The sequence below is a fragment of the Carassius carassius genome, chromosome 47, assembly GCF_963082965.1.
Source record: "Carassius carassius chromosome 47, fCarCar2.1, whole genome shotgun sequence".
Taxonomy (NCBI): Eukaryota; Metazoa; Chordata; class Actinopteri; order Cypriniformes; family Cyprinidae; genus Carassius; species Carassius carassius.
This window is the reverse complement of record NC_081801.1, coordinates 18915226-18932773: the sequence shown is the minus strand read 5'-3', so window position 1 is coordinate 18932773 and position 17548 is coordinate 18915226. Positions and strand designations below refer to the sequence as shown.

The window sequence follows — 17548 nt, the reverse complement described above, 5'->3', positions numbered from 1 at the left end:
CACATGTAACACACCAATATCTACGAAAAAGTCTCTTGGTACGAAATCCGAATCCAAACAGGAAGTCAGTTATTTAGAATGTTCTCTGCAAAATTGGTGTTGTTTTTGGCATTTTCAGGGGTTGTACTTTTACGAACTCCTCCTAGAGATTTATTCAGATCAGCATCAAACATGGTCAGTTAAATCTAAAGGCCTTTGCGATGTTAAATTGGGAAGATCTTGAGATTTCGTTAAAGGGCGTGTCCATGGCGGCCTGACAAATTTCGATGTTTCGCCATGAAAAAGGAAGTTGCTGTAACTCAGACATACAATGTCCAATCTGCCCCAAACTTCACATGTTTGATGAGACTCCGTACCTGAACAGATTGACATGCCCATATTCAGTTATAGTCATAGCGCCACCTATTGGCAACAGGAAGTGACATATTTTACACTGCGACTAACTACTCCTAAAAATTTTATGACATCAATGTCTTTTTTGTGGTCAGTCTAATCTAAAGGCTTGTGCGATGTTAAGTTGTAAAGATCTTGAGTTTTCGTTAAGGGGCGTGTCCATGGCACCGTGACGAAGTTCGATGTCTCGCCATGGGAATAAAAGATGTTATAACTCAGGCATAAAATGTCCGATCTTCCCCAAACTTCACATGTGTGATAAGAGTCCTGGCTTGAACAGATCTGAAGGCCAAAATTCCATTGGGTGTGGCAAAATGGCTCGATAGCGCCACCTATACACTTTCAACTGAGTGCATATACACTTTCAACGGAGTGCGCCTCAAGCTATGTTTCACGTACATGTACAAAAATCGGTACACACATGTAACACACCAATATCTACGAAAAAGTCTCTTGGTACGAAATCCGAATCCAAACAGGAAGTCAGTTATTTAGAATTTTCTCTGCAAAATTGGTGTTGTTTTTGGCATTTTCAGAGGTTGTACTTTAACGCACTCCTCCTAGAGATTTATTCAAATCAACACCAAACTTGGTCAGTTAAATCTAAAGGCCTTTGCGAAGTTAAATTGGGAAGATCTTGAGATTTCGTTAAAGGGAGTGTCCATGGCGGCCTGACAAATTTCGATGTTTCGCAATGAAAAAGGAAGTTGCTGTAACTCAGACATACAATGTCCAATCTGCCCCAAACTTCACATGTTAGATAAGACTTCTGCCCTTAACAGATCTACATGCCCATATTCAATTATAGTCATAGCGCCACCTGCTGGCAACAGGAAGTGACATATTTTACGCTGAGACAAACTACTCCTAGAGATTTTTTGACATTAATGTATTTTTGTGGTCAGTCTAATCTAAAGGCCTGTGTGATGTTTAGTTGTGAAGATCTTGAGTTTCCGTTAAAAGGCGTGTCCATGGCGCCGTGACGAAGTTTGATGTGTCGCCATGGGAATAAAAGATGTTATAACTCAGGCATAAAATGTCCGATCTTGCCCAAACTTTACATGTGTGATAAGGGTCCTGGCCTGAACAGATCTGAAGGCCAATATTCCATTGGGTGTGGGAAAATGGCTCGATAGCGCCACCTATACACTTTCAACTGAGTGCATATACACTTTCAACGGAGTTTGCCTCAAGCTATGTTTCACGTACATGTACAAAAATCGGTACACACATGTACCACACCACTATCTACAAAAAAGTCTCTTGGTACGAAATCCGAATCCCAACAGGAAGTCGGTTATTTAGAATTTTCTCTGCAAAATTGGCGTTGTTTTTGCCATTTTCAGGGGTTGTACTTTAACAAACTCCTCCTAGAGATTTATTCAGATCAACATCAAACTTGGCCAGTTAAATCTAAAGGCCTTTGTGATGTTAAATTGCGAAGATCTTGAGGTTTCGTTAAAGTGCGTGTCCATGGCGGCCTGACAAATTACGATGTTTCGCCATGAAAAAGGAAGTTGTTGTAACTTAGACATACAATGTCCAATCTGCCCCAAACTTCACATGTTGGATAAGACTTTTGACCTGAACAGATCTAAATGCCAATATTCAGTTATAGCCATAGCGCCACCTGCTGGCAACAGGAAGTGACATGTTTTACGTTGTAACAAACTACTCCTAGAAATTTAATGACATCAATATTTTAATTTGGTAAGTCTAATCTAAAGGTCTTTGCAATGTTAAATTGTGGAGATCTTGAATTGTTGTTTAAGGGCGTGTCCATGGCGCTGTGACAATTTGATGTCTCGCCACAGCAAGAGAAGTTGTTGTAACTCAGGCATAAAATGTTCAATCTTCCCCAAACTTCACATGATTGATAAGAGTCCTGGCCTGAACACATCTGAAGGCCAATATTCCATTATAATGATAGCGCCACCTGCTGGCAACATGAAGATTGGCACATATTAATGACTTTGACATATTGCAATTATGTTTATGACATGAAATGCATATTTCTCACTGTTCATCTTTTTACTAAATCAACTCGCTGGCGGTGAGCCCGGGTGCGAGGGCCCGTTCATCGCTGCTTGCAGCTTTAATTATTATTATTCTTCTTCTCTAAGATGAATCGCATTTTTGAGAGCCTAAACATGCTCAAAGTCATGAAACTTTGCACACACTTCAGAACTGGCGAAAATTTACGTCTGATATGGGTTTCAGAAGTGGGTGTGGCAAAATGGCTCAACAGCGCCACCTATACACGTTCAACGGTGTGCGCCTCGAGCTACGTTTCACGTACATGTATGAAAATTGGTATACACATGTATCTCTCCAATACCTACAAAAAAGTCTCTTGGAGCAAAATCCGAAACCCAACAGGAAGTCGGTTATTTTTAATTTTATGAGCAAATTTTGTGTCATTTTTGTCATTTCCATGCGTTGTATTTTAACGAACTCCTCCTAGAGATTAATTCAGATCAACACCAAAGTTGGTATGCCTAATCTAAAGGCCTTTGCGATGTTAAATTGCGAAGATTTTGAGTTTTCGTTAAAGGGCGTGTCCATGGCCCCGTGACACAATTCAAAGTCTCGCCATGGGAATAAAAGATGTTATAACTCAGGCATAAAATGTCCGATCTTCCCCAAACTTCACATGTTCGATAAAAGTCCTGGCCTGAACAGATCTGAAGGCCAATATTCCATCAGGTGTGGCAAAATGGCTCAATAGCGCCACCTATACACTTTCAACGGAGTGCACCTCGAGCTATGTTTTACGTACATGTACAAAAATCGGTACACACATGTAACACACCAATATCTACGAAAAAGTCTCTTGGTATGAAATCCGAATCCAAACAGGAAGTCAGTTATTTAGAATGTTCTCTGCAAAATTGGTGTTGTTTTTTGGCATTTTCAGGGGTTGTACTTTAACAAACTGCTCCTAGAGATTTATTCAGATCAACATCAAACTTGGTCAGTTAAATCTAAAGGCCTTTGCGAAGTTAAATTGGGAAGATCTTGAGATTTCGTTAAAGGGCGTGTCCATGGCAGCCTGACAAATTTCGATGTTTCGCCATGAAAAAGGAAGTTGCTGTAACTCAGACATACAATGTCCAATCTGCCCCAAACTTTGCATGTTAGATAAGACTTCTGCCCTTAACAGATCCACATGCCCATATTCACTTATAGTTATAGCGCCACCTGCTGAAAACAGGAAGTGGCATATTTTACGCTGTTACAAAGTATTCCTAGAAATCTTTTGACATTAATGTATTTTTTGTGGTCAGTCTAATCTTAAGGCCTGTGCAATGTTAAATTATGGAGATCTTTACTTTTTGTTAAAGGGTGTGTCCATGGCACCATGACAAAATTTGATGTCTCGCCACAGGAAAAGAAGTTGTTGTAACTCAGGCATAAAATGTCCGATCTTCCCCAAACTTCACATTTGTGAAAAAAGTCCTGGCCTGAACACATCTGAAGGCCAATATTCCATTAAAATGATATCGCCACCTGCTGGCAACAGGAAGACTGACACATATAAATGATTTTGACATATTCCACTTATATGCATTTAAAGTCGTAAATATATCTCGCCGTTCGCCAATTTACTAAAGCCTCTCGATGGCGGTGAGCCCGGGTGCGAGGGCCCGTTCATCGCTGCTTGCAGCTTTAATTATTCTTGATTTTTCAAATTTTGATTTTGATTTATGCCTTATGTGTGACCAAAAATTAAGTATTATTGGTTTCAGCTGTTTGTTCGCGATGGTGCCTCGCGCACATATTCACTGGAAACAGCAGTCGTTCACCAGACATTCAGCGTTGGCACTTTGACATTGTTAATTATGATTTTTTTTCCATCGATACTGTAACACACGTGAACTACACAGCCTATTTACCTCATGAATAATAGTATGGAAACGTTTGGATTTCTCCCGAATGAGAAAGCCCAACCTTACCTCATGCTTAGCTTTAAATTATTATTATTTTTTGTTTTTTTATTACTAAGCCTATATTATCATATACTGCAATTATATTTATCCATTAGAATTATCCATCCATCCATCCATCCATCCATCCATCCATCTTCTTCCGCTTATCCGGGGCCGGGTCGCGGGGGCAGCAGTCTAAGCAGAGAACCCCAGACTTCCCTCTCCCTAGACACTTCCTCCAGCTCTTCTGGGGGGACACCGAGGCGTTCCCAGGCCAGCCGGGAGACAATTCCATTAGAAATTCCATTAGAATTAATGGAACAATTAATAGAATTAATTAATTAATATTAATGGAATGGAATGGAATTAATAGAATTAATTAGAACAAATAATTCCATTAGAATTATATATTTTTAATTCTTGTTTTGTTCTGATAAATTTGTTAAAAGGATTTGTAAAGTGAAGGGAACTAAAATATCCTGTTGGTACATTATAACATTATTAGGCCAGCCGTTATTATTTCTAAATGTAATATAATGCAACTTATACCGGACTTATATTTTTTCCTCTCACAATCTCTGATTAATTTTTTTAGCGTTTATAAAAAAAAAACATGCAGCAAACGAAAATAGGTGATTAATCCGTTAAAATGAAACCTATACACGACTCATAAATCTTTTTCCTCTGACAAACTTAATTTATTTTTTAGCGTGTTTTAAAAATAAAAAATAAAGAAAACATCCAGCAAATGAAAATAGGCGATTAATCCATAAAAATTTGTTACTCTGGGTTAACAGTAATAATAAATAATTTATACTTCAGAACAGAGCCTGGCTATCCAGTTTTTTTTTTTAATTATTTTTTTTTTTATTGCATCTGAAAATGACTTCGTTCATCACATTCACTTCACGCGCTCTGGCGCAGATCAGCCTCCCACAATGCTCAGCTGTGGATGATTTAAAAATGTTTGATATAAAGGTTGCTGTCCCATTTTATACAGGAATTGTTCCTTTAAAAAAATCTAATTATATTGTTAGTTCTAATTATATTGTTAACACAAGTTAATTTAGGCTATTTAACATGAACTGTGACATTTTACCATTTTTTACTTATAAACTCCTTGAAAATGTAAAGTTAGTTTAATAGGTTTAAATTAAAGTAAAAAAAAAAAGTTGTAATTGCTTAAATTATTTTTATTAATTAATAATGCTATCATGTTTATTCTTGTCGAAAATATGTGTTTATTAAAAATAAGGGAAGATCTGAATATTTGTTTTGCTTTACCTATTTATGTAGGCTACAATTATTCAAAAAAAATAAATAAATAATGAAATAATGTCATTAAAAAATACCATTGGCCTGAGTAATTTTGACCATTATAGAATTGTGACTTTAAAGGTTAGTGATTTAGGTGAAAATACTCAAAATCTTAGCAATTTAACATCGCAAAGGCCTTTAGATTAGGCATACCAACTTTGGTGTTGATCTGAGTTAATCTCTAGGAGGAGTTCGTTAAAATACAACGCATGGAAATGGCAAAAATGACACAAAATTTGCTCATAATATTAAAAATAACCGACTTCCTGTTGGGTTTAGAATTTTGCTATAAGAGACTTTTTTGTAGGTATTGGAGAGTAACGTGTGTACCGATTTTCATACATGAACGTGAAACATGGCTCGAGGCGCACACCGTTGAACATGTATAGGTGGCGCTGTCGAGCCATTTTGCCACACCCACTTCTGAAACTCATATCAGATGTACATTTTCGCCGGTTCTGAGGTGTGTGCAAAGTTTCATGACTTTGAGTATGTTTAGGCCCTCAAAAATGCGATTCATTCTGGAGAAGAATAATAATAATAATAATAATAAACGGAGCAATTCCAAGAGGGTCCTCACACCATCGGTGCTCGGGCCCTAATAATAATAATAATAATAATAAACGGAGCAATTCCAAGAGGGTCCTCACACCATCTGTGCTCGGGCCCTAATAATAATAATAAACGGAGCAATTCCAAGAGGGTCCTCGCACCATCGGTGCTCGGGCCCTAATAATAATAATAATAATAATAATAATAAACGGAGCAATTCCAAGAGGGTCCTCGCACCATCGGTGCTTGGGCCTTAATAATAATAAACAAAGCAGATACAAGAGGGTCCTCGCACCTCGGTGCTCGGGCCCTAATAATAATAATAACTGTTTTTTTGTTGTAGAAAATCAGATTGTTAAAAGGATTTCTGAAGGATTGCGTGACTGGAGTAATGATGCAAAAAAAAATCAGCTTTGAAAGTCAGTTTTGATTGTTCCTAATAAACTGTTTAACTGCACTCGCAAGTGAATATTAAATTACATTGTGGGATAATTACATATATTCTAAATAAATTACAAACATAAATATATACATTTATTTTGTTCTCACATTATTTCTTGTAACTCTTCCCTACCTGACTGAACGGCTCATTATGCATCTCATTATGTGGGCCTTTGTCTTCTCCGGTGTAAATCCCAATGATATTCATAATAGTTGACGCTTACTCGCATATGACTTTTACAAACAAAAAGTCTCTTAGAAAATTTTAATCAATATATTGTTTTCTGTGAGTGAGTAAACAAGATGATTTTCATAATTTAGAAAGAAAAATTCTATGCTACGAGCTCCAGTTCTCAAAAGTCCCGGGAACCAATGTTCTGTATGTTTTATGGCCTTATTCAACTAATTAAACATTTTTAGTTTTTCACTAACCACGCATTTTGTTTTCTCAAAAAAAAACAAAAAAAAAAACAATCATGTATATACATGCTGCTCACAGATTATTATAGCCCAGTTTGTGCTGATTACAGTGATATTAGACTTTAGCCATTCAGATGTTTATAAGCAACTGATAAAAGCACAAATGTCAGGGCATGACAATTTCTCCAGGCCCATAAAATACCCTTAGACCTCAGAGGGTTAAGGAACAAAATTAATGAAACATGAACAATTGCCACAAATCAATAAGTCTTGGAAACAAATTAACTAATTAACAAGCCAATCTGTCCTGTGTTCCACAGCCCTGCAAAGCGCATGATATAAAATAATTATCTGGTGAAATTACTTATTTACTACATTTCTATTGCTTTCCATGATGAAGAACTTTGTGTTGTCTCTATTTTAATGTAGTTCTAAAGTTTAAATCACATTAAAAGCCTAATTTGTACATTATGAATGAATGATGCTTTTATATACAGTCACGTCACTTACGGCCGCTTGCACGTGTTTTGCGCATGAGTCACGCAGCCCAACATTAAATCGGTTAACTGACCGATAATTTTAATCGATTGCATCTCTTATCGACAATCATTGATTAATCCTTGATATCCCTAATTTGTGCTGAATGAGACATGAGCAATAACCTCCAAATAAATCTAGCCAATGCCACGCTCGTCCTCGTGTGCACACATGCACAAACGCACTGTCACGATCTAATGCACTGTAAATGCCGGATTTTAAAAACAAGTAGGCCTACCGGAACACAAAATTTCAAAATATGACATTTTCCAGAACAGAATCCAGCAGGATCAAATTAAGTACAGGTCATAATAATCACATAAAAAGATTTCATGTGAGCAACAGTGTGTTTTGCTGCAGCAGCGCCAATGGAAGCGGTTCACTTACTGCGTAGCACAGCCCCACACGCGCCACAGATACGTTTGGGATCATTTTATTTTAAATGCCATAATGTCAGTTGAAAACATTGCTATTGTATTACAACAACGAGCACCACAAAACCATTTAAAGAGGCACGTTCAGTGGTCTCCGTGCAGGATAGGAAACAGTCATCAAAGTAAAATGACCTCAAACGTATGGCACGCCCTCTTCATTTTATAATTTTATCAAAATTTTATCATAATCACATTATTCCTTTTTTTAATCCTGCTACTAGCATTTTATTCAGATTAAAACCTCTTTAATTCAAGTGAGAAAGCATTTTTTTTGTGTGTGTGGCTTTTGCACATCCTGTCATGCCGTTGACTGCAATGGATGCATTTTGCAGCATTAAGGTTAACGATTAATCGATTGATTAATTTAAAAGACGAATTATGCATTTTACAGTTTAATATGGTACTATAGCCATTGCCCAACCCCGATCATATGATATTAATTTTATTTGTGCAGGTCTTAAGTTCTTAAATTTGAGCTTAAAAATCCTGCAGAAACCCTGCTCATGTCAAAACAAGCAGCGCACGTGGTGTCAGTGATTCCGCCTCTATTACCGCTCTATTGCTTAAGGACCTGACTTGAAGACTTGATTTGTGCTACAGGAATCAGCATTAACCGTGGACTACTGTCTCTGGGGAATGTGATCAGTGCACTTGGTGATGAAAGCAAAAAGGGGACCTTTGTGCCATACAGGGATTCCAAACTGACACGCCTCTTACAGGGTAAGATTTATTCAGTCCATTTAGTCGTTTTTCTATAAATGACTTTTTCAATGGACCTCATAGCAGTGAGTGAGAGCCTTTACAGAATAAACTTCAAATTATTAGAACTATTTTCATCTTTCATACAAGGCTTTGTCAGGCCAACACAATGTTTGCTTTTTAACCTTTTAAGTCATGTTGCTGCTATTTTTCTTTTCTGTAAAGCTGCTTTGAAAGATTGAGCAGCGTAAAATGCTGAACGTTGGAGTAGGAATGGGTTTGTTTTCAGTTCAGCAGCAATGGTGAAATTGGTAAAATGTATTTTTTAGTTTTGTTAGTTGTTTAGTTTTTGTTAGTGGTGTGTGGATTTCTTTTATTTTTGCTCATGAAATTCTTTACAAACCGTCTTTGCAGACTCTCTTGGAGGAAACAGCCACACCTTGATGATTGCGTGTGTTAGTCCAGCAGACTCCAACATTGAGGAGACTATCAACACGTTGCGCTATGCTGACCGTGCCCGTAAAATTAAGAATAAGCCTGTTCTCAATGTTGATCCACGTGCAGTAGAAATGAAGCGACTAAGACAGCAGGTACTAAGTCTATTTGTTCTTTTGGGTCTAATGGGTGCTTTTGAAGTAACTGGTTAAATGACTGGTTATTTAAAATCCAGTAGAATGCGGAGTTAATACTTTTGGGTGATTTTAATTTCTGCTTTTTTCTCTTTTGTGATAAACACAGGTGCAAGAGCTTCAGGTGATGCTCCTGCATGCCCGTGGAGGTGTTGCACCTGTGCTGACAGGGTATGGCCTTTTCATTTAAGATTTTTATTTGTGGGGGAAGTGTGGATATACTGCTTTGTTGATTCATTGAAACGTGAAAGATGTGTATCTTGTAATGAAATTCAGTGACGAGGCTCAATTGTCCTGTTCCTCTTTCTAATCAGGTTAAAATTTTGGATATCATCCCTGATAAAACTCATCTGAAGCTCATATTAACAGTGTCACCCGTTCTGCATTCTTTCATATAGTGTTGTCACGGTACCAAAACTTCAGTATTCGGCACCAATACCATTGAAAATCCATGGTTCTTGGTACCAAAACAAAACACAAAAACATATTAAACATATTAACAGCCTTGCACTCTATTTGTGTCGACATGATGATAACTGATGGTGGCGCATCCACACGCAGCGGATTGTCTCTCTCCCCTGTTTTTTGTCTTTTGTCCCTGTTGAGTGGCAGTTTTTTTGTACGTCTTCATCCGCCTTCGCTCGCTTTGAAGCACAAAACAACACCACTGCACAGAAGACTCCACCTCCTCCTGGCAACCAGGTGATGATCCCTCAGCAAGATCAATGCACGCAAAGCTCCGGGTCCTGACAACATTCCTGGGCGTGTACTGAGAGACTGTGTAGTGGAACTCACTGATGTCTTCACATACATTTTCAACATTTCACAAAGTCAGACTTTTGTCCCCACATGCTTCAAAGCTACCACAATCATTCCAGTCCCGAAGAAGCCTTCTCCATCCTGCTTCAATGACTACCGTCCAGTTGCATTTACACCCATTCTTATGAAATGCTTTGAACGGCTAGCCATGTACCACAAGTCCCCCCCCCCCCCCTCCCTGGACCCCTTCCAGTGTGCATACCAGTCAAACCGCTCGACCGATGATGCCATTGCCACTACCCCTTCACTCAGCACTCACACATCTAGAGAAAAAAAGACTCGTACATCAGAATGCTGTTCATAGATTTCAGTTCAGCATTCATCATCCCTCAACAGCTCATCCACAAACTGGTCCAGCTGGGGGTCAACACTTTGCTGTGCAACTGGCTGTTACACTTTCTGACTTGAAGACCTCAGTAGGGCTGTCACTTTTGAGAAAAATCTAATTCGAATGGATATCGAATATCATGCAATGTATCATCTTGGCTGAGCTTTCAACGTTGTTACGGGAAAGGATGATGCTGATTGGTTTGTTCGTCACATGACCTTCTCTCTGAAAAGTTGAGATGTTTTTAACTCTATGCGGTGTGGACGTGCCTGGAAAAAAACGAGCATGAGCACGCAAAAGACACGATACGTGAACAGCCCCTAATGGATTCACAAATGTTTAACAGTGAGTCATAAACAGGACTATCTGGATTATTTTTATTTTTTACCTAATGTTTAAAACACCAGGTTATCAACTTAGAATATCAATTTATATGAAGTGCCACTATGCATATCCCACAACATTAGGCTAAATGAAAAATGAAAAGAAAAAATGATTCAGAACGGGCACAAAAAATAACGTGGCAGCTTAAACAGCAGCAGGAGTAAAGCATATAGCCTAGCCTAATTCATTTCTTAATATTGTTTGCAAGAAACACCAGTCTATCAACTTGATCTGGATTAAGTGCAGCTCTCTTTTTATTTACAATGTTCCCCGCGATGGAGAACACACGTTCGGAGCACACAGACGTGCCTGGCTACTAGCTATTATTCTCTTGATTTGGTCATGGGCCTATGCTACAATACGTCTAGAGTGCCCTCTACTGGATAAGATGGCAAAGAATAAAATAAAAAACAAACGGTCTAATCATAGACTGTAAAAAATGATCTACACATGGCATTTTATAAACCGGATATTTTATTTTATAGTTCGATTACGGATATTTTACGCCATGTTCGAATGCATATTCGAATATCGAATAAAAAGTGACAGCCCTAGACCTCAGGCAGTATGGCTTGGCAGGAACACATCCAGCACCATCACACTGAACACTGTGGCCCCCACAAGGATGTGTGCTGAGCCCCCTCCTCTTCTCTCCGCTGACCCACGACTGCACACTGTCACACAACTTCAACCTCTTCATTAAGTTTGCGGATGACATGACTGTGTTGGGTCTCATTAGCAACAGAGGTGAAACAAACTACAGGAGCGAGGTGAGCTGCCTGACCGGGTGGTGCAGTGACCACGATCTCTCTCTGAATGTGGAGAAGACGAAGGAGCAACAACGGTGTGACTGTAGAGAGAGGTGAGCAGCACCAAGTTCCTGGGTGTGCACAACACAGAGGACCTCTCCTGGACAGACAACACCACAGCACTGGCCACTGTGTGGTATGGCGCCTGCAACGCGTCCTACTGGAAGACTCTTCAACGCATAATGAGAGTGGCTGAGAAGATCATTGGTGTCGCTCTCCCCTCCCTTCAGGATATTTACGGAATCCATCTCACCCGTAAAGCCCTCTGCATGGCAGGTGATCCTACACACCTGTCATACAGCTTCTTTAGTCTGCTGCCATCATGGAGGAGACTGCGGAGTCTCCAGGCCAGGACCAGCAGACTGAAGGACAGCTTCATTCATCAGGCTGTCAGGAAGCTGAACTCCCTCCCGACCTTAAAGTTCTACTGTTTAGTGTTGTCACAGTACCAAAATTTCAGTATTCGGTGCCGATACCAGTGAAAATCCTCGTTACCAATTTCGGTACCAAAGCAAAACACAAAAATATGCAAAAAAAAAAAAAAAAAAACTTATCACAAAAAAATAAACCAATGCCATTCTTTATAGTTATTTACAATTGTTATACTTATTACAAGAACAATTCTACAAGTAATATAATTATGAAAAACAGTAAACAAGTTTCACCCAAATTTAATTTGTCTTTTAATGAAATTTAAACACATTTTATATTTTGCTAAATAAAGGGGATTTGCTATTAAAATTAAAACTTGGAAGAAATATTGTGAGATTTATTTCTTTAAAAAATAGTTTTATTAATTTTTCCAACAGTAGTAGCAGTATCACATACATTCTACTATATAATAGTAGTATATCTAGCACAACGCCTTTATGTAAAAATGAACTTTTATTTTGAAGGGTTACCTTGAATATCTTTAAATTGACACTGGTTTTACTAAAATGAAACTGTAAAATGCTTGTGAAGTGACTCAGAACAGTTCTGGTGATGTTGTTTATGTATTTATGTCCTCATTGAGATGGCAGATGCTGAAATTACTGCAAGCGTCACGCGCTTCAGTCTATGTAGTAAACAAACCCGCACGTCTCTACCATTCATTCATTCACACAGAGACACGCATATTAAAATGCAAGTTTCATTTAAATGAAATTATTGCTGCTCCACTCCGCTCACATACTCTGGTTTCATCCTTTTGAGGTCGCCACATCTCAGTGCTTTTAAGAAGAGAGTGCATCTGAGCACCTCTCGGATAGCGCATCAAGAACCATAACATTTTATTTTTTTTAGTGCTGACTTGGTACCGAAGTACCGGGTCTTTTGACAACACTACTTTCATATTAGTAATATCAATCGCCTGGACCCTGTCGAGTACTGCTTCTCTTGTGCATTCTCTTGTTACATCATGAATCAACTATTGTAATGCTGTTTTATGGACTTCCTTCCAAATCACTTCACAAACTAGAGTTGGTACAAAATGCCGCTACTCGAACTATTACCAAAACTTCCAACTCTGAACACATCTCTCCTGTTCTACAAAATTTGCACTAGCTCCTAGTTAAATTCCATGTAAATTTGAAAATGTTACTTTTAACTTTGCTCCTTCATATCCCTTGGATCTTCTTCATATACACACTACAGAGTTTTTCCTGGCTCAAAATGAGGCGGAAATTGTACAATCCTGGTCATGTGCACACAATGTACCCACCCTTTAACTGGCGGAAACAAACACTTTTTTTTTTACACGCAACATATTTAAGATGCTATAATAACTAAATGATTGAAGAAAATGACATTACATTTTATAAAAACAAATCTGTTAAAAATGAACTTAAATGAAACATACCAGCTTAAAGGGGCCCTTTTGTATAAGTGAACGTATAACATTAGGTTGTTAAACATTTCAAGAGACTGAAAATCTTTATCCACTCCTTATAGTCTCCTGGTCCACATTGCTTTGATCCAATATACATTTATCCACTTAAAGTGTCTTTCTAGAAAACAAAATATTTTCTTAACCTTGCGTGAATTCTTCTGATACATCATGAAATGCAATCGCAGCAGGGTAACAGGTGCATTAGAGATAACATAAGCACCAAGCTAAGATTTTTTATAAAATGAATAGTAAGCTTTACTTAATATTCGATTTAATTCAATCCAGCCTCAAGTGTTTGTAATAACCTATTTATACAAGCTAGGCATTTCTCATGTAAACTTTCTTTATTGTTAAGAAAACACCCCAAATCTCATTAAAATAACATACAAACTATATTGTAATCGTGTGTTAAATATAGGGCCCTATGAAATGTTTTATTTTTTCCCGAGTTCCGTTCAGAATTTTCTAAAATCCTTTTTAATTGTTAAATTACATTTTATCAAAAGCAAGTCTAAGTAATTAAAATCATGGAACTTATACAATGTCACATCTGTTTATTTAAAGTTTGACAAAAATGACATGTTAAGGGACCTATGAAATTTTAATGATTAAACATTAAACTTTAATTTTTTTACTATTAAAATTAAAACATGGAAGAAATTGTGTGTGATCAGTGCTTTACACACACACACACACACACACACACACACACACACACACACACACACACTCTGCTGAACAAAAGTCATTTTTCAGCTGCAGTGTATTCAAGATCATTTTGACGGGTTGCCGTGAATACCTTCTGTGGGTTGTATTGGATTTTGTTTAATGTTATTGTTTTACTCCGTTTTATGGACTTTGTAAGGTTTCCTTGATTGCCATGAAAGGCGTCTATAAATTGCATAATAATAATAACAATAATAATGTTTTACTCGCAATGTGGCCTGCATGGCAAATAAATATTTTTCCACCTTTAAACTAAGCTAAGATACATTTACAGCTATATTAAATGTTTATCATATCAGAGTTCAAATCTTCCGTTTCCCCCACAATACAAAAACATGCAGGTTAGCTCTCGCACTTTCTCATTCTCGCCATTCAAAAACTGTAAGAATGAATCTCCATGATATTAGAATGTAACTTTAAAAACATTATTAGGATAACTTATAAAAGTTATGATACTGTAAGCCTGAAACAGATCACGGCAATAGGCTAACACAGTATCTGTTATCAGCAACATGACGTGCACCATTTTTTTTGTTTACCTGCATAAATGCATTTGCCCACCTCGCAATGTTTTACTAAAACCACCAGGGAGTGATTGCACTATAGTGTTGTTGCTCACATGGTTTATTGATTGACTTTTGTAGTCATTTGTTTTCAAATCATTAGATTAATTCATCAAGATGTGTTTGATTTGTAGGTCTGAGCCAGCAGAGAATGTGTCAAACATCCTGGAGCAGAATCGCTGTTTGCAAGGTGAAAACGGCAAGCTGAGTCGAGAACTGAGTGAGGCTGTAGGACAGACGGCTCTTATGTTTGAAAGGATCATCATGGTAAGACTTTTTGGAAATCATCATCTGTGTGGTTAAGGGAATATTAGTTTATTCATTATCTGTGTTTGATGCTCAAAATGACCAATGTTCTGCATGGTTTGCTGGTAAAATAAAAAATTGCTAAATACAGTTTAATCACTGTTCATTCACCCATCATTGACCTTGATTCTGGGTGTGATTTATGTTTGGCAATACAAAAGCTTTGGCTAATTTTGCCACCACATTTCCTTATTGTATGGTTAAACAATTTTTCTTACTTTTTGATTAATTGTTTGGCTGTTGTTTTAGATTGAGCAGACAAATGAGAAACTGCAAAGTAAGCTGGAGGAGTTAAGGCAACATGCAGCGTATGTATCAATGTTTTTCCAATCTGTGGACCGATGAGGTTCAAGAATGTTTAAAAATCTGAACAAAATCTCAATAATGAAAAGGTTTTTCACTGTTTCAGGTGTAAGGTGGACCTACAGAAGATTGTGGAAACCCTAGAAGACCAGGAATTGAAGGAGAATATAGAGGTGATCCGGAACCTTCAGAAGCTTATCAAAGAACTGCAGGTAATAGAACTGGGATTTCTGAGATTTGGTGGAGAATGTAATGTGTTTTTAATTATTTACTCAACATTTACTTTATTTATTTTTTTTGGAAGACTTGAACAGGACTTCCAGTTCAAATGACGTGGGTGTCCATGTAATCAGTAGCTCCCCATAGTCAGTCATGTTTATCACCCAAAATTAAAATGCTAAATTCATGTTCAGATTAAAATGAATATGATTGCAGAAATATGAAGTGAGACAGCCATTATTAATCAAAGAATAGGAACCGAATAAAGTATAATCGAGGATGCAATTACTTCAGCCGAAAAAAGACGACAATACCAATGTGGAGGAAGCCAAGCTAAAAGGTGAATGCAAGCAGAATGTGATTCGCTTTGGACTTGAAACCATTAGTAGTCAGTTTTCTTTTTTCTAATTACGAAGTTTATTTACAGAAAGTTTTAAGCGTGAATAAAGGTGGAAGTGTAGTTTTAAGCGTGAATAAAGGTGGAAGTGTTGTGGTCTTTGACTTGAAACTAGGAATGGCTTGATGAATGGCCACAACAGTGCATCCTGGAAATGTGCTGTAAATGTGCTGGAAATGTGACAACAAAGACTCTGATGAAATTCTGTAAGTTCCTGCCAAAGTAGGAGAGAGAAAAGAGAAGACATGAGCACCTGTAGTAGGACTAGACATGTAAATGTTCTAAAGAAGAGAGCCAACCACTATGTCTGTACAATTTTGTGGAGTTAAGATATGACTTCATGTTGCTACATGTAAGGCACTGCAAAGATTTATTATCCCAAATTCCATTTTATTTTTCTCCAAATTCAGTTTTTCCAAACAACTTTTCTGCTTTCAGTTTTAATGATTTAATTTTAATAATCAAAAAGCATGTCCAATCAGTTGCATTAATGAAAAAAAGAAACCAACTACAATTATAGGGCCCTATGAAATTAAGTTTTTTTTTTTCTTCCAGAAAGTCTGTGTTGTGTATTTAAAGTTTTCTAGTTATCAAATGAAGACATTTAATTCAATGAATCAAATGAAGTTTCAAACTCTTTTGTTTGTTTAACCTGTTAACCTGCACATCCCATTTTGGAACTCACAGCTGAAAATTACCTACCTAACTTAAAATGTAACAGTTCCTGACTGTTCTACACATACAAATTTTGGTGTCGTTGGAAAGAAGACCATTTGGCCATTACAATCCATCATCCAGAGTTGATAATGCTCAAACATATAACAAGCTATAGACACTGAAGTGCCGTGAAACAATTGTACCACACTGATTTTTTTTATTTTTTTTTTATTTAATATAAAAATACATTAAATCAATCCTGGAGCAATCCAGAAAAGTAATGGGTTGAAAGCCACATTTCTCTTGAGATTCTATTTAAAATCTGAAGAAGATACCATGAAACATTTGATACCTGTAACCATTTTTCTGAGACGTCTATTCCCCCCGACCCGTTTGAGAAAAAATATTTACCAAATATATTGAACTGAATTGGTTCCACAAACTATTTTAGTCATTTACACTACTGTTGGGTGATATGGTCATTTTTCAAATCGTCATATCGTCAGCCCATGAGATCAACGATACACTATATTATCGTGCATGTGTGGGGTAAGAGAGAAACTCTTTGTTCTTGTCATAGCATAAATATTTGGTGTTTTAAACCGCAGGTATGTGAAAGAGAGCCTATCAGAGTCAATCATTCGTTCATTATCTGGCTCGGCTCGGTGTTCATCTTCAGTTCTCTCTTCACAGCGGTTCAGTCAGTGTACTGTTTGAGTACATGAATTACTCCAGGATATTGGTTTGTTTTAACTCAGAGGGAGTGTTAGCCACATTAAAAAGTTAACAGCTTAAGTTTTTTGTGGATTAATGCTT

The 17548-nt window shown here is 37.4% G+C and overlaps 1 protein-coding gene across 1 annotated transcript in view; it reads left to right on the top strand.

The window, feature by feature from the left end:
* Positions 1-17548, top strand: part of kif4 (kinesin family member 4) — a 181421-nt gene that overhangs the window by 30992 nt on the left and 132881 nt on the right. The window contains exons 8-13 of the mRNA XM_059542117.1: positions 8624-8743; positions 9137-9312; positions 9461-9522; positions 14985-15117; positions 15406-15464; positions 15566-15671. Coding sequence (XP_059398100.1) covers positions 8624-8743; positions 9137-9312; positions 9461-9522; positions 14985-15117; positions 15406-15464; positions 15566-15671 — 656 coding nt within the window. The remainder of the gene's footprint in view (positions 1-8623; positions 8744-9136; positions 9313-9460; positions 9523-14984; positions 15118-15405; positions 15465-15565; positions 15672-17548) is intronic.